Genomic DNA, 25,765 nt, shown 5'->3' with positions numbered 1-25,765 from the left:
AGGATCAGAGAAACATGAGGGGACAGGTTCCTCTTCTGGGATCACTGATCAAGAAAAGGAGCTCTCAAATAGTGCACTGCAAGCGTTTATGGTAAGGTAATTCTTAAGGCAGTAAATGATCTTTAACGTTTTTTTAGAATGTTAACAGTTATATCTATACTCAACATATTTTCCCATAAGGCGTTAGATCTTCTGCATTCTCTGTAAACTAAATATCTTGGTTAAGGTTGTAAGAACACTATAAGATTGCCTGAGGAGGGCAAATGGAATAATTACTGTTACTTCACAATGCACTCAACATCAGTGACTCGTAAAGCACCCTTAGAGATTCATTGTTGAGACACTCTTGTATCCAGACTTGCTTATGGAAGCTCCCATGGTGATATTGGTCAGAAGTACTCTTTATGAACCCTCTTATTTAGTGGCTGTGCCCCTTCCTAGAGGACGAGGACCCAGTGGCTCTCATCTTTATAATTTCAGAACTTGTTATCGCAGTGTGCATTTAATGAGCGTTCTTGTGAGATGTAGTTGGTGGAGAATGCAGCATTTTGGGAGTAGTAATAAAAACTTGAGTATCAGTGCTTGCTGCTGACTTATTTCTGGGCCCAGTTCAAAGAGCCAATAATCATGTGTTGTATTTGTTAATGTTTTATGTTTTACTACATTGCTGGTATATACTCATTGCGGATTATTTCTGAGACTTATTGAGCAAGAAAGTATACAATTTGTACATAAGTAGAATAACATTTCTAGCTTTAAACTGTACTAATAATTTTTATAGCAATTGCACGAGAACTGCTTAGCAGTAACAATTTCATCTTTGATAGTCCTGTGAGTTAGATCACCATAATATTCCTGTTTTACAGATAAGAGCTGTCAGCTTGGAAAAATTTGCCTGCCATTTCAGGAGGTGAAAAAATGAGCAAAGTTGCTTTTTCTAAGTTAGTAGCAAGCGCTTTGAAATTCGAGGTTTAGTAATGTATTTCTTCTCAAATCTTACATTTTTTAATTGCGTTATTTACAGGCTGGAAATTACGAGGCATGCCTGCAACACCTTAGCTGCCTGCAAGAAATAAACAAAGATGATTACAAAATAGTTTTAAACATGGCAGTAGCAGAGTTTTGTAAAAGTAATCAGACAACAACAGATAACTTGAAACAGACACTGAACCAGCTGAAAAATCAGGTATATTTTAGAATGTTGCCTTGCGTTTGTATTTTTCTTTCTTTAATTGGGCTGCTTATAGAGATGCTTCTCAGAAGTGACAGTTTTTCCAAAAGGGACTGGAATCTTAGAGTTCAACTACACTTACAGAGATCTCTGTTATTCTTTCCTCGGAATTTTTAAAACCAAAAATATCATATACGGGGAAGGGCCGTAGCTCAGTGGTAGAGCATCTGCTTGGCATGCAGAAGGTCCCAGGTTCAATCCCTGGCATCTCCAGTTAAAGGGAGTAGGCCAGTAGGTGATGTGATCTGCCTGTGACCCTGGAGAGCCGTGCCAGTCTGAGTAGACAATACTGACTTTAATGGACCAAGGGTCTGATTCAGTAGAAGGCAGCTTCATGTGTGTTCGTGTGTTCATATGCAAGCTGTGAGTCTCCATGGAGGAAGTAGATGGTAGTGGGGGAGCTAGGCTAATTCCTCCAGCTCAAAACTGCCATTCTCAATCTTTTTCTCCCTAGGGCTGGTTCACTGTCCAAGCAGTTACTTGGGGTGCTATGTGGGAAACACTCTGTAGCCCCTTGGAGTTGGAACGGCAGAAATGGGGACATAATGCTAGGCTCTTTCTTTCTTGCTGCTGTCCATCTCCTGTGGGTGTGCAAGGATTTTCTGGGGCCCTATGGGCCCAACAGCATAAGTGGGGAGGGAGTGCGTTCCTCTGCTTGTATTGTTGCCCACGTTGCATGGCTGGAGGGGTCCTGTGCAGCCTGCCTTGAAGCTGGTTCATGGGCAGAGCTCCTCCCCCGTCTGCTATTTCCTGACCCCAAGACCAGCTGTCATGGAACTGGGCAGCAGTGGCGAGTATATGCCACTGCTTTTGCTGCATACCTGTTGTTAAGGGTAGCCAAATGAGTTGAGTCAGATCTGCATCCCCTGGAGGTAAAAAACAACAGTGACTTTCTGTAACATGTAACTTGTTCTTCAATCTCTTTTGCGTGATAAATTGGTTTGATTAAATTAAATGTGATAGAAATGTTAATTGGCAAAGGCTGCAGTCCTGGGTGATTACTTGGAAATCACATTGAAATCAGTGGGACGTATTTCAAAAAGGACATGAATAGGAGGGAATGGATGCCTCGTGTCTGTAATGTTTTATCATTTCTTGAATTTGCATGTTTAGGTACTTAAAGGACTAATCCTGTAATAAGAGAGTCTAGTCTATTCGCTATATTTAACAGCCTTTACATGAGACAAATGGAGAACTAGCCCCTTGGAATAAGAGAAGAGCTATTTTATAAGGATGAATCTTTGTTCTCATAGTTCTCTCCTTGTTACGAAGTGTATTACTGTTTTGTGATCTTTTGGATGAGAAACACATTAAGGGAGGAATCAGCAATTGGCGCCCCCTAAGTGATGCTTCTACATTGTTTGTTGCTGAAGCAGAGGCAGCTAAGCTGGTCACTTGGCTTGCTGGCAGGACGCTTGTCACCTGTGTTTATATAAATAGAGGCTTTTGTCCATTACTCCTCACTTTCCAAAAAGGTATGTCAGCAAAACTGGTTACCGTCAGGGTGATCACTCAAATTGAAAAGCATCACTTCTTACTTCTGTGTTTTAGTTGAGGAGGAAAGACAAACTTCTGTGCCATATATCCATGTTAATTCTTTGGTAAACTCTCTTTGCATGTTGGTGCATTCTGTGCAGGAGGATTGGGTCCAGCATAGCTGTCTTGTACTTTTTGTCCTCTCCTTACAGGTTCATTCAGCTGTGGAGGAAATGGATGGCTTAGATGACGTTGAAAACAGCATGCTCTACTACAACCAGGCTGTTATTTTGTATCATCTTCGGCAATACACTGAAGCCATAATTGTTGGAGAGAAGCTTTACCAGTTCATAGAGCCTTTTGGTACGTTGGCAGAAAGGGAGAGGTTCCTGGTATGAGGTTTTTTCCTCAATGACCAAGCGGATTGAATGTTTTAGTTTAACTTTCAATAGCTTGCAAGCAACATAGTGATTCAGATATTTCTGTTGATTCTAATTAGATTTGTTAAATGCATTTATGGCATGAGAAGCACTTAATATGTCTTAATTTAGTTGCTAAACTGTTTTAGTGTTACAGAGAGCTATTACTTGTAATGGTGAAGTCCACCAGCCTGTGGGCTTTTTGGCCAGTTCCTGAATAAAGTATGCATTAATTTCTTTTGTCTTAAGAGAAACTGTCCAGTAACAAATGTAGAAGCATCTGTTTTTCTGTGAAATGACACAACCACAGGGGCAAATATGCAGCTGGATAAGCAGCCACCTTGTGTTCACATACTTCTGTGCCCATAAAGAGATCAGAAATGTGCAGGATTTAATTTATAATTTTAAGCACATGTACAAGTGGTGTACTGTTTCACTGGATACTTTTCGTAATCTATGACTAAAATTGTTTTGAGTTTGATGTTTAAAATTTGCATCCAGGATATGCTTCTTTTGGTAGAATTCTAGAACCCTTTCGGAATGGCTTTATTGTGTGTCCCATGTCTTTTCTCTCTTTGTGTAGAAGAAAAATTTGCCCAGGCAGTTTGTTTCCTGCTTGTTGACTTGTACCTGTTGACTTGCCAAGCTGAGAAAGCCTTGCATCTGCTTGCTGTACTAGAAAAAATGATTTCACAAGGAGGCAACAACAAAAATGGGAAAAATGAGGTGGGTCTAGGAGAAGGCAGAGCTTATGGAGTAATTTAAAAGTCCTTGTAACGCTTAATGTTTGACTGCTGTTTGAATGTGGAATTGGTGTAATCTGAATTTTTATTGGTGATTTTATTCTTGTACATGTTGGGTATTCTTGGGCAAAGCATAAAGGCATTTTAAATGAATCAGTTGGTTTGGAACATCAACCAAGAAACTGTATAAATGGCATGAGAATCAGTCTTGGTAACTGTTTTCTTCAGTAACTCAGTTAAAGGAAGGGGTTACACTTTCAAGAGTTATGGGGTATTTTCCTGTAATGTTTTGAATTAGTTTGCTTTGCAAACTGACAGTTGTTTCACCTTTCAATTTGTGATCAGACAGGTAATAACACTGGTAAAGAAGCTTCCAATCACAAAGCTGAAAGTGGGACTCTTACAGAAGCTGCTAAGTCTAAAATACATCAGGTAGGACCCAATCTGGGGCTCTCTCACTCTTCTGCTCAAACACATTCTGGATGTCATTTTTAAAGATGCTGCTTTGCATTTTTAAATTGACTTGGGGCTAGTTCACAAACATGATCAAGAGGTTTATTTCATCTTCACAATTCTTATATGTTAACTATATTTGGACTAGCAGAAATGGCTTCTATTCACCATTTGTCTCTGGGTTTCTCCTCATCATGCTATATATAGAAGTTATCACATGGATGAAATAAGTTGCTAGCTTGCATATTTAACTTGAGTATTGTACTTGTACACTTTGTAAATGTCATCTCATTGTTTTGTACTTCTTTACATTGCCCAGATTGGTAAAAGACCTGTAAGAAATGCTTATTGCACAGTGCTTGGAATGGATACTCACATGATCATAAGAAGAGCCCTGGTGGATCAGATCAAGGGTCTATTCCAGCATCCTGTTTCACACAGTGGCCAACCAGTTGTCCCGAACAGCCAAAAAACAGGGCATTGAGGCTGAGGCCTTCCACTGATGTCTTTTAGAAAGTGCTAGTGTGATTTTAGCCTTGATCCGGATGGCCCAAGCTAGCCTGGTCTCATCAGATCTTGGAAGCTAAGCAGGGTCAGCCCTGGTTAGTAATTGGATGGGAGACAACCAAGGGATTCCAGGGTCACTATGCAGAAGAAGATAATGGTAGACCACCTCTGTTAGTCTCTTACCTTGAAAACCCCATAAAGGGTCACCATAAGTCGGCTGTAAATTGACAGCACTTTGCACCACACACATAGTGTGATTTTGACTTTAATTGTCAACATTCCTTAGGATATGTTTCTTGGAGTCTGCATTTAAAAGTTCTGAATTAACATCAAATGACCTGTTCAGAAGTTTTGAAACACTGTTCAATTAAACCTTATCAACCAAATAAAATTGCATTATGTTATGTTTTAGGTATGGTATCCAAAGCAACATAATTTCAAAGTAGCCATCATGGCTTCAGTACAGTATGATTAAGATGGCTTTTCCATTTTTAAAGTGGCTTTTTAATTTTCAACAGTATAAGGTGCGAGCCTATATTCAGATGAAATCTCTGAAAGCATGCAAGAGAGAGATCAAGTCAGTTATGAATACTGCTGGAAATGTAAGTACCCCAAACTGTTATGATGGAAAAGGGAATTCTTGAGAAATGCAGACCTATAACTGCTCCACTAAAGCATTTAAAAAGGCAGAGCTTTAAATTGAGGACCTAAGTTTCCTTCCTGCCTGCACATGAGGCCAGGTCATAGCTAGAGAATTTCAGAACAAATGGGGAGATTTAGAATCATAGAATTGGAAGAGACCACCAGGGTCATCTGGTCCAACCCCCTGCACAATGCAGGAAATTCCAAACTACCTCCCCCCACACACACACTCCCAGTGACCCCTACTCCATGCCCAGAAGATGGCCAAGATGCCCTCCCTCTCATGATCTGCCTAAGGTCATAGAATCAGCATTGCTGACTGATGGCCATCTAGCCTCTTCTTAAAAACCTCCAGGGAAGGAGAGCTCACCACCTCCTGAGGAAGCCGGTTCCACAGAGGAATCGCTGTTATGATGGAAAAGGAAATTCTTGAGAAATGCAGACCTATAACTGCTCCATTAAAGCATTTAAAGAGCTTTTTTGGGGGAAAACATGTTGCCAGCAGCAGCACAACTCACCTGTAAGTGTGTGTGTCTCCTGCTGGCCTGCTTCTCCCTTAAGTTAACTGAAGGGCTAAGCTATGCTGTCAACTGCTTCCTTCAAAATATCCGTAACTATGGATTTGTTCCCTTCCCAGTCTGCTCCTTCTCTCTTTCTGAAAAGCAACTTCGAGTATTTAAGAGGCAATTATCGGAAAGCAGTAAAGCTGTTGAACAGCTCCAACATCGCTGAACATCCAGGATTTATGAAAACAGGTAAAATAAACTTGCATGTTCACAAAACAGGACACCATGCAATGTTCTAATTCCCTTTCATTGCATCAATATGAAATGCTCTTATGTTTATGTATTTTTATTTACAAAATTTTGTGTCCCGCCTTTTGCCCTTACAAGGGACACCAAGGGGCTAGCAGTTCAAAACATACGTGATAAGACTATATTTTAAAACCCTTAAAACTAACCTGCCCTTTATAGATACTATATTACTATTATCTCACCAGTTATTTGTCTTAACGTTGAGTATTGTTTAAAAACCAAGATTTCTAAGCACTGTACTAGTCAACATAAGACTATTGAAAACCTGTTCTGAAATGTGCTCCTTTGTAGCTGTGCTTTCTGGTGAGAGCGTCTCGTATTTTTACATCTTATACATATTTTAATTTCTTGCTAATCAGAGTGAATTTAATTGTGTTAGGGATTAACTCCAAATTATGTTTTGAGAAGGAATGGTGTCTTGTTTCATTGAATCTTCACGTTTGAACTGTTTCTGACCTTCTGGGAAGATGTAGCTAAAATACAGAGTCCGTTTTGTTTAGTTGACTGGCAGCTGCTATTCTGCTTATACAGTTGATCATCTTCCTATACACACTCAGGTTTTTAAGCGGCACAATTTATATTGGTAATGCACTCTCCACTACTGAGGCTAGTTAATCTTTTTCACAGCCTGTAACTGGATTAACTTGCATTTAGTTTATGCAGTGCTGGGCAGACGGTGTCATGTAAGAATTTTCTTTCTTACAAAAACCATCTGTCATCACGCTGCAAATGTTTACACAGAAGCATCAAGAGATTTCAGATTCATGCTCTGCTGTTTTAAAACGTGATGCAGGATATACTCTCCAAACCTTTGCCACTCATTTAGTTAAAGAGCTTAAGGAAAACACTTTGTGAATGAAATTGTTTTTCTTGGTAGTAGATTACTTTAATTACTTCATGAAACCAACACAGGTGTTGAGTGTGTGCGTGACTTGCATGCCCACAGTTAAACTGCAAATTGCATAATACGGCCTATAAAGAAACTAATTTGACTTGTGATTTAAGACGCTATCTCATCAGAGCCTCCCTTGGTCTGTTGTTTTGGAGAACAATAATTGACACACTTGCATCTATGGGTGCAGCTGGCTCCAGGGCTTCCCTTTGACTGGGATTTGAATCCTGTGACAATCGAAACACAACCAGAAGCAGTGTGCAAACAATCCTTTGGGGAGGACCTATGTTTCAGTGGTACAGCACATGGTTGGCATGCAGAAGATCCAGGTTTCAGTCCCTGGTAAATCAACTTAATGTGCGCCTTTCTCTGACTTACACCAAAAAGCCAATGTCAGAGTAGACAGTGCTGCATTAGATGGATCATTGAATCATAGAGTTGGAAGGGGCCTTACAGGCCATCTAGTCCAACCCCCTGCTTAATGCAGGATCAGCCTAGAGAATCCCTGACAAGTGCTTGTCCAGCCTCTGCTTAAAGACTGCCAGTGAGGGGGAGCTCACAACCTCCCTAGGTAGCTGATTCCACTGTCGAACAACTATTAGTGTAAAATATTTTCCCTGATATCCAGCCAGTACCTTTCCTCCCACAACTTAAACCCATTATTGCGAGTCCTATCCTCTGCTGCCAACAGGAACAGCTCCCTACCCTCCTCTAAGTGACAGGGTTTGACCATATGATATAGTTTTATTTGTTCATAAACTAGCATGTTTCTAGATTAATGATCCCTAGTAGCATCCATGGGCACCACTGTGCCCACTGATATATTTCCTGGAGCCCACTTGTTTCCCCCCCCCCAAAAAAAAGAGCCAGTCCACGTGTTTTTCCACCTCAGAAGATCCCATGAGGCATCATTTTGGGTTTTTTATGGAGCACCCATTCAGAAACAGCTGCCTCCTTCATAGGGCTGTGCTCAGCTAGGCCTAGCTTCTTGCTACTGTTCAACAGCAGCCACTCTATGAAAGCTTGTGTGGTGGGACAGAGCTTCAGAGTAGAGTCTGGGAGACCCAGGTTTGAATCCCCATCTTGCTGTGGAAGCTCAGTGAGTGATTTGGGGCCAGTAAGCTGCTTTTGTCCCCACTGTGGAGAAAGGTGGGGTATAAATGAAGTAAATAATAAATATAGCTGAAGATGGGAGGCAGATAAAAAGGTAGGTTGGTTAATGGCTGAGAAGGAAATAATGAGGCAGAGAAAGGGGAGAGTATATGGGGGTTACCAGGAGGAGGGAAAGGGGAAATAATGTGGTAAGGGGGATACAGGGAAAAGTGAGGTGTCCCCCCACAGATCCTTGAGGGCTCCCTTCTATGCAGGTGGGCCTGGCCCAGTGGCCAGCACCACACAACTGGGCTGGTGGCGGGGGGGGGGGAGAAAGCTGAAGGGGGGCAGCTGGGTGAGAAGGAGAGAAGGAATCAGGAAAAAAGGAGAGAGTATGGGGGCTTTCAGGGAAAGGAAAGAGGAAATAGTGGGGGAGGGGGGAATTATATGCCTCCCACAAGTCTTTCCGGGTTCCCTCTTGTACTTACATACTTGATTAATCATTTCCGGAGTGGGAAATAGGTAACAGCGATAAACTACTTTTCTTCTATCCCAAAACTTTTTTCCCTTTAATTTTTCTTAGGTGAATGCTTACGGTGCATGTTCTGGAATAATCTTGGGTGCATCCATTTTGCCATGGGGAAACACAACTTAGGAATTTTCTACTTTAAGAAAGCCTTACAGGAAAATGATAATGCCTGTGCACAGCTTGGAACAGGAGGCACAGACCCAGGTAAAGTAGGGCAGTAAAAAAAACCTTGCCACCAGGGTGACTGGATTTATGTCTCCCAAAAAAGTAACAAATTGCTTCCCTGTCACTGTCAAGGTCAGGCCCTCTCATTCATTGTTTGAGATGCACTTCTAAGAAGAAGAGTTGGTTTTAATACCCTGCTTTTCCTCTACCGTAAGGAGTCTCAAAGCAGCTTATAATCCCCTCCCCTCCCCACAACAGGCACCTTGAGAAGTATATGGGGCTGAGAGGGTTCTGAGAGAACTGTGACTGGCCCAAGGTCTCCCAGCAGGCTTCATGTGGAGGAGTGGGGAATTATACCTGGTTCTTTAGATTAGAGTCCGCTGCTGTTAACCACTACACCGTGTTGACTCATGCAGCATGCTCTTCAATTATATCTTTATTTCCCAGGCCTGTGGTTCATGTCATAGATATTCCCATTTCACAGTTAGAGGTCTGACTGAAGAGTAGAGTTGTTTCTCTAAAATGTTTGGGTGCAGAGTATTATGTTAATATTTTAAAGAAATTGATTATGTATTGCTCTCATTTCATTCAAATAGGCGTACAGAAGTGCTGGATTTTCTGTACATACCCAAGCATCATCATTTGTGTGCTTATTGTATAAGTGCCAAATATATGCCCCAGTATTGATGCCAAAGTCCAGTCAATTGCACAGAAGAGTATCTTTAACTTGGGCAGTCAGTCCTTAATAGTAATTTCAAGCTCTAGTTTGAAATAGAAGCAAATCTGTAGTGAGTGTGACATGGCTACGGTTTTGATGTACAAAGAGCATATCCTTTTATTCTGGATGAATTAATGTAGAATAACTTAATCCCTGGTTCCATCGGTCTCCAAGATAAATTAGAATCTGCAAAGTAGTACAAAAGTTTCTATAGCCAGCTAATCCCAATAAGAAACCATTCATACAAGTGGTTCATCTGCATATGCAGTGTAACATCTAAAAAAGGGACACATGGAAGTTTTTTCTATGATTCTATCCTGATGGAATTTTTCTTGTCACAGATGTGGCTGCCGCAGTCTCCCATTATTTCTCCGCCTCCCATGTTAATAAACACACACCCTCCCTGGAAAATACTTTAAAAAGCAACATCTGCCTCAAACCTGTGCAGCGTTAAAGGGGGAAGAATTGCTTTAACACTCTGCATGCTCACATTAATTTTGAATGTAAGCTGTGATTTAGTATATTACTTGAGTTGTTTTCTGCATTAAGTGCTCCTGTAAAGCAAAGATGTGTCTACCTCTAAAAATAACATGAACATGTTCAGCCAGAGGCGGACTGATGCAGGATCAACCTCTCCTTCCTAAAAAGAGGGCTAAGAAGGCAGGACATGTTGCCCTCCTGCCCTCTTTCTTTCCTTTGCCAGCCTCTTGTGAGAAAGAAGCAGGCATCATCCTTATGAATGGAGAGCTGTTGTGGTACCTCTGGGTTGTTTCATGCCTTACAACTTCTTTCAGTGGGAGATTCCGCCAGCAGCATCAGACACGTGCACTGCAGTGGAGTAGAGAAACACTCTGAAGTTACATCCAGAGGCCTCAGCAGTTCCCCGGTAGCTTGGGGCTTTGTCCAAATTACATTTTCCAGCAATCCTAATTACTACGTTCCTGTTGAATTAAGACATCGAGGCTAAATACATTAAGAATTTATGTTATGACGGAAGAGGGAAGGGGAGTGGAGCGATTGAAAGATCTGCCTACAATTTAGCATATATGGCCATAGGTTGCTATTTCTCATCCCAGAAATTAATGCAACATATCCCCTCAGGGCAGCTGTATTGCCAAACAGCTTAAAAGCACTAAATGTTGACAATTATTAATAGTGTGTGCCAGTTAGCTCCAAAGCAGCTGGCCTTTGGATGCAGGTTAATTTAATCTGTTAATTTCAAAGTAGACTCCTTTGAAATGTGGTGTTGGAGGAGAGTGTTACGGATACCGTGGACTGCCAAAAAAAAAAAAAAACAATCAGTGGGTTATAGATCAAATCAAGTCTGAACTGACCCTAGAAGCTAAAATGACTAAACTGAGGCTATCGTACTTTGGTCACATTATGAGAAGGCAAGAGTCACTAGAAAAGACAGTCATGCTAGGAAAAGTTGAGGGCAGCAGGAAAAGAGGAAGACCCAACAAGAGATGGATTGACTCAATAAAGGAAGCCACAGCCTTCAGTTTGCAAGATCTGAGCAAGGCTGTCAAAGATAGGACATGGATTCATAGGGTCGCCATGAGTCAGAAGCAACTTGACGGCACTTAACACACACACACACACACGGCCCTTGATCAGCAGTACATTTTTATTTGGTTTTATTCTGTTAAACTGCTATCTGATTGTCTTTCAGGGAAAAAGTTTTCTGGCTGGCCCATGTGCACCTTATTGACCAACAAACGTTATGAGTTGCTGTATAACTGCGGCATCCAGCTTTTACACATTGGGAGGCCGCTCGCCGCTTTCGAATGCCTGATAGAAGCTGTGCAAGTTTACCACTCGAATCCTCGCCTCTGGCTGAGAATAGCAGAATGCTGCATTGCTGCCAATAAAGGAGTAAGAGTCTTTCTAATCAGAAGTGGCTTAAAGGCACGCGGAAGTAATGAGCGCAGCGCTAGGGGAAAGGAAGGGGTGGCACGCGTTGAATCCTACAACCTTTCATCCTTTAGCTGCTTGGACAGCTAGATAGACAAGCTGCTGTTCTTGTGTGTTGTAATTGAAGAAAAAAGTTTAAAAATCCATTGGGGAATTATTAAAAAGGTTTGTTGGAAATAAAAATGTGAATGGCTGGTAAACAGTAGGCAATTTGCTACCCTTTAACACACACACACATCCATCCCCAGCAAGTCCTACAATGCAGCTTGTGATTTGCAGTTTCTGCTGTTTTTAGAACAGCTTCTGTGTAAATTGATGACCTTCCTAAGTTAATGCCTGATGGGAATTGAGGTTTTAGCCAAAGTGGGTGAAGTTAGTTACTGGGCAGATAAACAATTCAGGAGTAACGTTTGTACTATTCAGGCTGAGTTGCCGTGTGTCTATAATCTAGTGACACTCACTGAAGAGTTGCTTAATGTATATCACTGGAGAATGTAAGTTTTGGCCTAGCACACCCAGATCAATTACATTACCACCGAGCAGCTGCGCTAGTCACAAAATGGGTAACATCCCATTTTCCCATAAGAGCCTGATAGAATGGTGGGGGCATTGGGTATAGATTGGGGTATTAGAAGAAGGTTTTTATATGCCGACTTTCTCTACCACTTAAGGAAGAATCAAGCTGGCTTACAATCACTTTCCCGTCCCCTCCCCACAACAGACCCCCTGTGAAATAGGTGGGGCCAAGAGAGCTGTGACTAGCCCAAGGTCACCCAGCTTGCTTTGTGTGTAGGAGTGGAGGAACAAATCCAGTTCACCAGATTAGCCTCCGCCACTCATGTGGAAGAGTGGAGAATCAAACCCGGTTCTCCAGATTAGAGTCCATCACTCCAAACCACTGCTCTTAACCACTACACTCACACTGGCTATTAAGCATTTCTTTCTTTCTTAAAAAAGGTTATTTGAGAGCTGAAATGCCAGTGTGTTTAATGTGTCAGGCTAAAACTGTGAACGCGCAGGTTCGAGTCCTCTCTAGCCCTGAAACCTGTTGGGGGTCTTTGGGCCAATAATGCCCCATCAGCCGAAGCTGGCTGCTGGGGTCGTTGAAAGGATAAAATGGGAGGAAGGACGTGTATGTGGCAGGTATCATTCTGAGTGGAGAAAGGATTTTTAAAAAGCGCGTTTTCAGGGTGCCAAGGCCTTGGTCTGTTCTGTCTTTGACAACGTTGTGAATTGCACAGGAGCAGATTGCTTTCAACAATGAATAGTTTCCATGCAGTGAACTCCTGAGTCTGAAAAACCCTGTGAGAAACTGGCTTACTCAGTATTAACATATTGGAAGTCCGTTGCAACCAGAGTAATAGAGGTCCCCCCCCAAAAAAAAAAACTGATAGGGTAGAGTGGCAAAATGTATTGCAAAGTATAGACTTGCTGTGTACAGAACTTCGAACAGAATGTAGGAATAAATATGAACAGGCATAGACAATTCCCACCTTTATGCAGCAGACCTGACATTTGACATCTTTTTTCTTCTAGAGTTCAGAACAAGAGACAAAAGGCCTCCCAAGCAAAAAGGGCATTGTACAGTCTATTGTAGGCCAAGGGTATCATCGTAAAATAGTATTAGCATCCCAATCTGTACAGAACGTTGTTTATAAGTAAGTGCTAATTTGTAGAATTCTTTATTGCTGTTTTTCAAAAGGGGAGAAAAATGATGATTGGCTAGAAAAAAAACCTTCTCTATTGTACTTAAGCAAGTTATTCTGCTACCTTGTACACCAACAGGTTATTTAATACTGAATATGCGAATAAAGATGCTTTGGTGTGCAATTTTTTCCAAATGGAGCTGGGAATAATAACATAAATTCAGTATGTCCAGCGGAGGCCCTTGTTTTGTATGTTTAAGATATTTCAAAGTTTATTTTACTTTCTTGAGTATGCTTTTTTGCATTGGCCATGGCTTTGGCGTGGGAAGGGAACTTCAATTTAGAATCTCATCCCCTCGGTTAAGAAATGTCTTAGAGGGAATTGCCCAACAAAATAGTCACAGCTTTGCTTAAAGAACTGTGGTCTCAAGAACTAATTGTACTATTTTGATTGATTGCAGAACTTAAGGGTCATGATTGCAGAACTTAAGGGTCATCATTTTGGTAGCATTGTTAATGTGCCATGCACTTGTGCAACTTGGCGCAAGTGTTTGATGCTATCTTTGCTTGGCAGTCTGCCAGGAATCTGTATACATAAACATCTTCTGAGGATTCTCTATTAATTTACCTTTGTACATTATCTGTACAAGTACAACTTCAAACAGGAACATATTTCCAATAAATAAGTTGTTTTTTTTCCTAATTTCTAACTCTGAAAGATTTAAATACTGTAATAATAGTACAAAGAATGCCAGTAAGCTTTTTTCTTTTTCTTTTAAAGTGACGGTCAGTCTTCAGCTATACCTGTAGCAAGCATGGAGTTTGCAGCAATTTGTCTAAGAAATGCCTTGCTGTTGCTTCCTGAAGATCAGCAGGAAACAAAGCAGGAAAATGGGTCTAAAGTTGGCAACCAGTTGGGCGGAAATAACGAAAACAACGAGAACAGTGAAGCGTGCAGGTAAGGGCAACAAGGAATGTGCTAATGCTCCTAGTTTTGCCAGTCTCTTTTTCCCAAAGCAGCTTCAGTCATGACCATGCTACTATGAGTGGGCAAAGGGGAACGTTGAGATAGTAGAAAGAACATGTTAGTAAGCAGAAGTACTCCTCACTTCATGGGTTTGTGAACACAATTCTGCTGTGCGTGAAAGGCAGGGATTCTTTGTTCGGCTGCTGTTGTTAAGATCGCTTTTCCCTGTTGGTAGTGACTTAGTTTAAATTCTTACCTTTGACCTTATCGACCTGTAAGTATTGCTAAATCTGTGTAGTTTTGGGAATAGAAGATGAGCAGTTATAAACCCAACGCCCAATATTACTAAGGAGTTCTACGAAATCCTGGCTTGGGGTTGATAGGGTTTCTTGACCAAATGTGAGTCCACAAAACTGAGTTGGCTTCTCATCTGATTTTTCAGGATACTCTGGAATCAAAAACTAGTCCTGTTTGAATTTATTCCTATTTTTCCATTTCAGGATGGAAGTGGTTCTGTTTTTGTTTTTTGTTTTTTTAGTGGCCAATTGGATGAGAGGCGTTGCTAAGAAGTGTAGCGTCCCCAGTGCCTCTTTCTATAACCTACTGAAGAAGCTGCTTTTATTTTACTACACAACAGCAGTCATGCTATCCCCTTTTTGGTACTATTTTTAGTAGTGCGTCCTATTTTAAAAAGGTAAAGGTCTCCTGTGCAAGCACCCGGTCATTCCTGACCCATGGGGTGACGTCACATCCCGACGGTTACTAGGCAGACTTTTTTTACGGGGTGGTTTGCCAGTGCCTTCCCCAGTCATCTTCCCTTTACCCCCAGCAAGCTGGGTACTCATTCTACCAACCCCGAAAGGATGGAAGGCTGAGTCAACCTTGAGCCGGCTACCTGAAACCAACTTCCTTCGGGATCGAACTCAGGTCATGAGCAGAGCTTTTGACTGCAGTACTGCAGCTTACCACTCTGTGCCACGGGGCTCCCTCTGTCCTTTCTTACACTCCTAAATATTGATCTTTCTTTCTTTCAGCATGCTAAACTTGTGCTGTTCTTTGTTTAGAAGAAGTTACTTGATGTCCTAGTTGTTGATGCCACCTTGTCCAAGCTGGGGATACCACTGCTCATGCTGTCTTGTCTTCATTTCAGCAGCAAGAGTCACGAAGGAGACAAATTTGTCCCTGCGCCGCCATCCTCTCCACTCAGGAAACAGGAACTGGAAAATTTAAGGTAGGCTGTAGTAATACCTCCAGATCCAGAATTAAAATGTGGTGTTTACTTTACCCGGCTTTAGAATTATTTCCACACTTGTGAAACTTTCCTACAATATATTGGGGTTCATACCCAAGGGGCGATATGCATGCTATATTTTTTTGACACAAATCTGTATTTATATGTCAAAATGGCTGCATCGGTGTGTGCTTCCATTTGACCTGGTGTGTATTTGAACATAGGTATAAAAATGGGCACCTTCATTTACTCCCTCCTTATAGGGTGTGTGTTCACTTGAATGCTAATATGGATTTGGGCATATCATAATGCAATCTGGGTGTGGTAGGCTGGTTTTGTGGTCCTTTCTTTAAGGAATAGTAATTGGGCTGTGTGTTCGTCACTGATACGGATTTTAAACATAGCCATTGCACAAAACTATAATTCCTCAAATGGAAGGTTTTGGTTTAAAGTGGGTGTGTGTAATTTGAGGGCTGTGAGAGCTATCTTGCATTTATGTCATTGTGTCATACGCTGTAAAAGAAGGAATATAATCTTTCTCAATCATCTGTTGTTCTCTGTTGATGAAACTTGACAGCTTGTCAAGAAAATCTTGTCATTACAACCAGAATTATTGTATTCTTTCCAGTAAGAACCAGCATGATGGAAGAAAAACATTAGTTTAGCTCCTGTAAGTCTCGCTCCAAGTGGTTAAAACTGAGGCAGCCTATTTTTACTGCCCACTTTTGTGATGGGGGGGAGGTCTCCTGGATAACCAAAAATAAAGATTCTAGGAAGCAATATAGAAAACAGTCTTTAATTCTTCATCATTTGATAAAAACTAGAGAGAAAATGAAGCCTCAAATTATACACAGCATCACTTTGCATTGCACACTAGTTTTACGCTTAGTCCTTGGAACAAGTGTATCCACCCTTGCCTGCCTGCGAACAGTATCTGGGTAAAGAGGATTTGTTCTTAACTGTAGCTTGATATTGGCTGTAAATCAAATGCCAGTTCAAAAATGTATTGTTGGTTGAGTTGGCAGCAAGGCTTTCTGGCAGAATAGCTAGAGCCCCAGTGCTTCAAAATCCTGGGAGATGTGAAGGTTGCAACGTTCAGTCTCTCCCACTTTTCAACCAGATCAGTGAACTCCATCCTGTACTTTCCCAAGACTGAATGTTTCCATGAAGGCTGCTGGCCTGTGACAAATTCCACCTCCTGTGAATTACCATGTAGTGTTTTTCCTTTCTGATGTTTAGACAGGCTGTCAAGGAACCAGAGAACCTGTATTTCTGTTACTTCATTTGGGTCGGAGTAGAACTCTTTCAGTGCAACTCTGTGCTGAGTTACTTAGTGGGCTTAGACTGGAGCAAATGTTTGTAAGATTGTTGGTGTTCTCTTTTTGGGTCAAATATTTTGAAATTATATTTCTCGGGGAGTAATAGAAACCTTGAAAATGGGTATAGGTTGGGACAGTCCTTCCACTGTTCTTGGCTCATGGAAAGGCTTTCGTGCCTGCTTAGTGGGGCTGTCAACTTCTTGTTGATGGGGTTTCTGTGCCTTTAACTTCTGTCTGCTTTATTCAGAATTTCAGCAGATGTTAAAGGTATGCTGGTGTTTATCAATTTTTTCATATATAGCAGCAACTCCTTGTGCCCCATTGGAGGCTGCATGGGTAGACATCAGCGTTCCATGTTGAGCGAAAAAGAAAAAGCACAACTTGACAAGATTGCAGACCCATTCAGAGGAACTTAAAGGGCTTGAACACAGTGGGTTGAATCCCGTGGAAAATTTCTGCTAATGGAAGTGAGGAGATTTTGGCTGATTCTCCCCTCATGCTGTTCTGGGGGAGGGGGGGGGTTCCCTGGGAGCAATATTACAGGGATCATTGTGGGCTGCAATGTGGCGAGGGAGGTAGGAAGGCAAGGAAGTCATGTTCTGCTGATGGAAGTCCTTTTGGTCAGCAGGGATTTCTCATGGGATCCATGCCAGGAAGATACCAGGGGCATATTTTGTCCACATTAATGTTGCTTCTGATAGTGGATGAAAAGGATCAAATACCTCCGAGGAAAATATTGTGTTATTTTCAAAGCCTTGAGATAAGTTAGTTTTCAAAATTCACATTACCATATCTGTCTTGAGCTTCATTATATTCTGTTTTGTGGGAAAAAGCACCATTTAGCTTGGAGGTGACACTTGGCTTAGGTAGTGTACTTCACTGTGGTTCTACCTTTGAATACTTGCCAGTGATTGAGTTGGGTTAGTCTTCCCTATGGTGTAAGCTTAATTCATTGTCTACTTGAATAGTTGAGGGCCGGGAAATTCTCTTTCGGCTGATAGATCTTGTTGTCCAGTCATCACACAACAGGTTAGCTGATTCAAAATGGCAGCTTTTAAAAAAATCAAACTTTTATTCTTGTATGAAAGCATCTTGAGGGAGAGAGAAGCTCAAGAAAACTAAACAACTCTAGTCATTAAAGGCAGTCTGTGGGGATATGTCAAAATCCATAAGGGTAGGGTGACAAAGTTTGTCTTCTCCCTTGGGATGCATGGTTGGATTAACTGCCAGGAACTATTAGACATTTTTGATTGCTGGGCTGGGGGGATCCGACAGCCATCAGCATGCTGTTGCAAGCGGGGGGTGGGGTGGGGGGAAGACACATGAACACATGAAGCTGCCTTATACTGAATCTGACCCTTAGTCCATCAAAGTCAGTATTTTCTACTCAGACCAGCAGCGGCTTTCCAGGGTCTCGGCTACAGGTCTTTCACATCACCTACTTGGCTAGTCCCTTTAACTGGAGATGCAGGGAATTAAACCTGGGACCTTCTGCATGCCAAGCAGATGCTCTTCCAATGAGCCACAGCCCCTCCCCTGTTACTTGGGTTTTCAAAATACCCATTCCTATAGTGTGCATGTGTTTTCTGAAATAGGAATATCTAACTGATTGATAAAGCAGTAGTGGACATGTTTGTCTTTCTGATATGCAGCACATTTTCCAGACTTGGGTTTCCAGTGTCTGCTGCAGGTGTTGGTGGTGTCTACTGCTTGTTATTGTGAGTGGTTCTCTAGCTTTGTAAACACAGAACTCTGCAAAATAACTTTGCGCACAAGCGCAACAACCTGTGTGCAAACCAGCATGGACATGACGGTTTCTGTATCAGTCTAATAGTCAGCTGACAAGTCTTTGTGTGTTTCATTAAGCAATACTTCCCTAGTGCTAGCAAGATAGCAGCAGTCTAACTGCTTACTATGAAATAATGCCCTATTTCTCTGCAATTGTAGCCATTGACTAGGGTGAATCAAGTAGGTTTGGGGCTTGAGAAGACAAGCCCGCTTTCCTTGCCAAGCTTTTGATTATGTCAAGATTTGATGTGACATCTGGGCATGGCGCAGAGGAAGTGGGGAGGGAGCTGCAGAGAGGGCTTCTCATCCTGCTTGTGTATAATTATTAAAGTGTGTGCCTCCTGGGAGCAAAGGAAGAAAGGAACCCCAGGCCCTGCCATGAATTAACATGGCTTACTGCTGAACCAAAAGTGGGCTTGACAGTTGCCAGAAGGCTGGAGCAGTAATAGCCCACCTACTGGCTAGAGAGAGTTTAATGTACGTCTCCTGCAGCTCCCCCAGCACTAGATCTGTCCGAGAGGATCCCCTCGGCCTTCCTCCTCCGTGCAAAAGCAGTTGAATCTGTTCTTGGAGCAAGCAAGTCCACGCCTCGTGCCCTGAAGCAGAGGCAGCCTGCCTTGAACTCTCGCCTTGTGAAGTGGAAAAATATCCCAAAGTGGTGTGTTTGGGGGGAAGCAGCAGCGGCAGCAAAATTACAAGCACTAAAATCCTGACCTTATGCTGACATCCTGATGCCGGCCTTTTGTTTGAAGCTGTGGAATGTGTGGCTCAGATTTCAGGGCAAGAATCTTAGGACAAACTCATGTTTTTTCCCCCTCCTTTAAGGGCCCTGCGATATTAATGTCCCAAGAGCATTTTGCTGAGGTCCTGCTGCACGCACTCACAAAACAAAACTTTGTCAATGCATTGATTCTCTGTTTTGCTCTTCAGATTCAAAAGTAATGCTAGAAAAGTGCTCTTGGCTTAATGCATACTTGTTTCCTTTATAATACTGCACGTAGTCAAGTCTGTCTGTTTCATGGGCAGTTTGAATAAGGAGTGAACCTTTTCTAAGAGCTGTGGCGTGTAGAACTGCTTGCTGCGTTCTTCTCCCTCCTTGACGCTGCTCACCTGGCTGTGGGATTGTTGTAACCCTCTTCATGTAGGGTTGCCCTGGAAGGTAGTTTGAAGCTACAATCAGTGCCTGAAACAACTTTTTGTGGGCTGTACCCTTTGGATGACCTGCTGATAGAAGGAGGAGGAGGGGCAATCTCACCCATTCCCATCCTGACTGCAGCTGCCAACGCCATGTCTTTTTGCTTGGCAGGGTCCTGTGATCCCCGCTAGTGCCATTTTCTGGGTGCTTAGGATGCTGCTGGTTGAAGGGGGAAGGTTGGGAAAGATCCACCTGGGGTTCAGTTCAAGGTGTTGATGCTGAAATCTACACCTTAAAAGGTATTTAGATGCTGAAAGGTCTGCCTATCCTGAAATCAACTACTGCACCACCTTAGGTTGGCCCAGCAGACTTCTAGTTGTACTCCCTTTGTGACAAGGGCATGTATCATGTCAGGCCAGATGCCATTTTGGTGGCCCTCCCCCTCTGGAATAACCTCCTTTCCTGGCAGTCATTCAGAAGGCTTGTAAAGTGTTACTGTTCCGCGAGGCCTTCTCAGATTGATCCTGTTTAGATTCTTGTTGCTCTGTTTGTTGGGTTGTAATGTTTTCTGTCCTTGGGCTGTCTACTGTATGTGATACAGTAAATTTGTTTGAATTTTGGTGTCTGTGAGCTGCCCTGTTAGAAGGGTGAGTATACATTCTAAAAATAGGAATGACTAATAGGTATAGTACATCTCTCCTGCTGTTCCCCCCTCCCCATTCATTTTCTTATGTGGACATTCTCCATATCAGTGCTTGAAGTGCCCACGTCTTGTGAGACATGCTGAAATCCCCAGCTTTTTGCCATTTCTCTTTCTCTCTAGGTGTTCTATACTTGCTTGCAGCGCTTACGTGGCCCTGGCATTGGGGGACAACCTCATGGCCTTGAATCATGCAGACAAACTTCTTCAGCAGCCAAAGCTGTCTGGGTCTTTGAAGTAAGCATTTGATGCCATGCTAACTGTTGACAATGTTCCCAGCATGTTTCACTTCAGTGTGTGATACAGGCACAGGCAACAGAAATCAAGACATTGGCTGCATATGTTTTAAGATTTATAATCTAACTTTATAAAGATAAAAAAGCATTGAACAATAAAAATGTAACGTGCAGCAAAATGATGAAGCGACAGCAAAAAATCAGCAGCATGCTGAAACTGTCGCTTAAATTTCCCAGCAGTCCTATTGCATGTCTTAATTGCAAAGTAAGAGGTCAAACACTAGATAAAAACAAGAGCTTAAGCAGCACTGGGGTGATCTCTCTGGGAAGTGGGAAGCCTCCTGTGTTCTCTCCCCTCCCCCTCCTTACCACTAAAGCACCACGTAGCTCCCTGATGGGGAAAGTGAAGAATGACTTCATACTTCTATTGGACTTGTGAAGAAGGTGCACAGTGATGCACAGCATTATATTTGGTGAAATGATCTCAGTTGTGCCGCGTCAGGCTGTGCCCTTGATTTTGCAGGCACACAGGGATGAATTGCTCTAGATGGGCTGGAGCGGGGAGAGTGAATGTTTCAACATTGCTCGGGGAAAAAAGCATAAAACAACGAGGCGGTCCTACAGAGTGGTGTTCTCGTCAGTAGCTTGCTTGGTGTGACTTGTTGCCCAGTTGACTCTTATAACCGTGGGGCTCTCTTGCCGTTGTAGGTTCCTTGGCCATTTGTATGCTGCAGAGGCTCTCATCTCCCTAGACAGAATCTCTGATGCTATTACTCACTTGAACCCGGAGAATGTCACCGATGTGTCCCTGGGGATCTCTTCAAACGAGCAGGATCAAGGTTAATGAGTCCACCCTTGATTAGAACCGGGCATGCCTTAACTGCCTTCCTGCCATAACTTGTAACCATCCTACCCTTTAATAAAAGTGTTTCTTCCAGATTTCCTGGATTCTGTGCGTTTCATGGAGACAAAGTTAGCCTAGAATATTTCCTTGTCATTATTTGCCTCTAATTTTAATATTTCTAAGGTGGTTGCAAATGTTAATGGTTACTTTTTAAATACTGGAATTCCCAGTTATGTTGTAATGTGGTGTCATTCGGTTTCACAGAAGTTAAAATATACCTTGGTTTCCAAATGTTTGGATTCCGGTCATAACTGCAGTCACAGCTTTTGATAGTAATGAAGTCAACTGGCCACATTTGCAGTTTAAAATGCTGTTGGTTTATTTAGCATATACTCAATATAATAAAAAATTGTTTAAAATTCTACTGGTGGTGGTAAAAAATTCCTCGTTTCAACATAGATGAAAATGCTAATTATTGCTTGTCAAGTTATACTCATGGCGTATTCTGGGTCATTTACTCTTGTAGGGTCTGACAAAGGCGAAAACGAAGCCATGGAATCCTGTAAGTATCCTGCTGTTGGCCAGCTAGTATCTGAGTGGGGAATGATAGAATTAAAGATATGAAAGTGTACCTTGGGTTACCTGGGGATAAACCGCTCTAAATGCAAGAAAAGGGCAGATGCCCTCTACAGTTTCTTCATAAGTCCATTATCCATCACTGGGTTCAGGGACTTCCGGCAAAGATAGCGCTGAGTTAAGACGGGCCTGCTGCAGCTCTCCGCAAGATAAGTTTACTTTGCCTTCAACTGTTTTTTTTAATCTGGCTTACTCTCTCTGTTGAAGTGGCTCTAAATCTAGACTAAGGGAGTTTATTATCATTATAGACCAAGGGAGTTGACCATTTTGGGTTATCTCTGTGGCAATATATATCACTATCCATCAAAGCTGCTGCTATAAAGAAGTTAATTTAATAGCATCATTTGTTTGAACAGTTGCTGCTGTGAATGTCTTTTAGCATCTGTTATGCCACTTAACTGTTAAATATCGTGGAAAAGATTTATTGTAATTTATGTGGAGAAATTCAGCCGCGTAATAAAGCGAAAAGATTTTTAGAGCTCGCGCTGTGCCCACTTCTGAGACGGATAGTAAAACAGCATCGTCAGCATAAAGAATAGAGACTGGACGACTTGCCGTTTTAGGAGCATTTAGGTCAATTGCAGTAGGTTTCCGGGAAAAGTCATACAGGTAAAGATTTAAAAGTTGCAGGGCTAACCCACATCCCTGATGTACACCCCAAGTAACTGCAATTGGACAGGTTAAATAACCCTGGTCGTTATATCGCACCCTCAACTCGGAGGGTGCATAAATACATAAAGCAGGAAAAGTGTTCATGGCTTTGATAAGAGCTTGTACTGATTTTTTAAAAAAAAAAACAGCTTGAAAGATTGATTGGAGTCACCTTCTATCAGATGCCAGACAAGTTTGTTCTCTATTGCACCTGGGTTTTACCCCTTGGAGGCCATCCGTTGGCACTTTGTATTCATATTTTCTTACAGTTCTCTTATCACTGTCTCTTCTCCCTTGCCAGTTTTAACGCATTACCAATTTCTGATCTTTTTATAAGCCTTTCTCATATGCTATAACACACTTTTTCTTTTCATGCAAATTCTATAGCAATGTAAGCACTTCTGAGAGCTCCTCTTCTTGTAACCTTTCCCAACACTCGGAGGACTATCACTTACTTAATCATCTTTCGGGAAACAAAAATGACATCTCTCTGGCAGTTGCCAAATATATCTTGGCTGCACTAAAAATCCCAGCTACTGCTGTTAAGTCAGTGCTTAGTTAAATACGTAACGACTTGATTTTAATTTTAACCCAATATTTTAAATTATACATTTAATATTTACCTCTTCCTTAAGTGCTGCATGTCTTTTTCCTTCTCGTGTATTTCAACCATGGTTATATTATTCTGTCTAAAAAAGCCTGTGTGCTATGTAGGCTTCCTTGAATAATGGAAGTTTCAATTGTGGAAAAGGAATTTTAAATTTGCAAGAGCCCCATGTGACGCTTAAAATATTGCTTAGAACATCTCTTGAGATAGAGGTCATGTAACACGAAGGGTGTATTAGTGTTCCATCAGTGTCTGCTGGAACAAACACTTAAGGTTCATTCTTCTGTGTACAAGCCTGGGGGCGGGAAATCCTTGGTTTATCATTGTCTCTGTTAATTTTAGAGTTTGCAAAACCATAGCTTGGACATAACAACAGATGGTTTGCCATAGGGATGGAAATCTGATGACTGAGTCTAACACAAGAGGAGGAGGGGGAGGCAGAATGAAAAGGGGGGCCCTACGGGGTATACTCTCAGGCAAAGCTTCTTAAACTGTGGGTCACGACCCCATAAGGGGTCGCATAACAATGTGGGGGGGGGTTATGAAAAATTTGCTTTCATCTTTAATAAATGGTAAAATTATGTGTATATACCAAATAACTGTTTTAAAATAAATTTCTTTATGACTATTATCAGTAAATGTTTGATTTGTATACCTATTTTATATACCTGTATATCTGGGGTTGCGTAAATGTTTCTTGGGCGAAAAGGGGTTGCGAGTGGAAAAAGTTCAAGAAGCCCTGCTCTAGGGAACTGCAGCCATTCAAGTCTTGCAGCACGTGCCTTCAACCAGTGTTTGGAGATGAATTCACCGCAGTGATTGTGTGCTTGACTGCCATACAGACACTTATTAATCTTAGGTTTTGATTTATTTGTTTTAACAAGTAGCTGGCTACATAATCATTTAGTATGTTTTCTTTTTCTCTAGCTGGCAAGCAAACTCCCCAGTGTTACCCCAGTTCGGTCACTTCTGCACGCACCATGATGTTGTTCAACCTTGGAAGTGCTTATTGCTTGAGAAGCGAGTACGACAAAGCTCGCAAGTGTCTGCACCAGGTAAGAATTTTGCTGCAACTTCACTAGGAAAACTAAAAGGAAGTTCAGTGGTGTCATATCAAGACCTTGCCTGTCTGCCTGCCAGGTCCATGCGTACACTTTGGGTTTTTTTCTCTTCAGTTTTCACTGCTGCAGCTTTTGCGCCATCCTCTCCCTTCCCAATATGCTATCATTTTTCCTTTCTCCTAAAAGCTGTACTCTGTTGGGATATACTTAACTGGCATTCACTTAATGATTTGTATACTGCAGCAGCCAGCAGAACCATTACCTTTAGCATTTGAGATGGAAGCAGCATTCACACTGTGAGAGAGCTGTGCCAAAATAAAAGATCAAAACTTGTAAATATAGGCAAGAATGTGCATAGTAATTGAAGAAATCAGAGTAATTTCCAGTCAGTTTCATGTTGACTATGGATTGACAATTGTATTCTGGACTAACACCCTGCTACATCTTATGTGGTGGCCTCTGGCCAACTTGTATGCTTTTTCCATGTCAAATTGAACACTAAATGCATTCAACTCTTCTTTTTTCTTTCCTGTTGGTATCAAGGCTGCCTCGCTGATTCATCCTAAGGAGATACCACCAGAGGCGATCTTATTGGCTGTATACCTTGAACTTCAGAATGGTAAATAACATTGGCATAATCACAAACCAACATCCTCTTCACAGTGCATCAAGCATTGACTACACATATCGTATGGGTGTATTGCCAGTACTTGACACAGCTCCCTGTGCTAATAAATCCAGCGTAGCGGTTAAGAGCAGTGAACTCTAATCTAGAGAACCAAGTTTGATTCCCCATTCCTCCACATGAGCGGCAGACTCTAAGCTGGTGAACCCGGTTGGTTTCCCCACCGCTACACATGAAGCCAGCTGGGTGACCTTGGGCTAGTCGCAGCTGTTAGAGCTCTCTCAGGCCCACCTACCTCATAGGGTGTCTGTTGTGGGGAGGGGAAGGAGACTAAGCCGGTTTTAGTCATCTTTAAGTGGTAAAGAAAGTTGGCATATAAAAACCTACTTTTTCACGTTACATGTTGCATGACCCTCTTCAATTAAGCAGAAAAGGGGTTTTTGAGTAGTGGTAAACCCCACTGCAGAGCTTCCTGTACGATACTAATGCAATTGCAGCTGATGGACTCGAGCTCATCAGAGAATATCAAAACCTAAACCTGTCTCATAGGCAATACTCAGCTGGCACTACAGATCATCAAAAGAAACCAGCTTCTCCCTTCAGTGAAAATGCTGTCCGAGATGCGGAAGAAACCTGTATTTCAGCCTGCCCACTTGGTCCAACCTATTCAAATGCCATCATTCACTGCGGTTCAGAGGAAATGAAGCTCCACTACACAACTGG

The 25,765-nt window shown here is 42.0% G+C and overlaps 1 protein-coding gene across 1 annotated transcript; it reads left to right on the top strand.

Moving 5' to 3' along the window:
- CNOT10 (CCR4-NOT transcription complex subunit 10) lies at nucleotides 1–25,765 on the top strand. The gene is made up of 18 exons (XM_056857660.1): nucleotides 1–91; nucleotides 1,025–1,186; nucleotides 2,920–3,070; nucleotides 3,710–3,852; nucleotides 4,215–4,301; nucleotides 5,348–5,431; nucleotides 6,109–6,226; nucleotides 8,854–9,003; nucleotides 11,355–11,557; nucleotides 13,133–13,254; nucleotides 14,024–14,200; nucleotides 15,360–15,440; nucleotides 20,506–20,619; nucleotides 21,327–21,457; nucleotides 21,989–22,024; nucleotides 24,284–24,411; nucleotides 24,961–25,036; nucleotides 25,592–25,765. Exons 1-18 carry the CDS (start codon nucleotides 89–91, stop codon nucleotides 25,744–25,746), a joined length of 2,121 nt encoding a protein of 706 aa, XP_056713638.1. The 5' UTR covers nucleotides 1–88; the 3' UTR covers nucleotides 25,747–25,765.

Source organism: Euleptes europaea, chromosome 11 (genome assembly GCF_029931775.1).
Source record: "Euleptes europaea isolate rEulEur1 chromosome 11, rEulEur1.hap1, whole genome shotgun sequence".
NCBI lineage: Eukaryota > Metazoa > Chordata > Lepidosauria > Squamata > Sphaerodactylidae > Euleptes > Euleptes europaea.
Note: the sequence above shows the minus strand (reverse complement) of the source record. Positions and strands in the feature narration are given on the sequence as shown.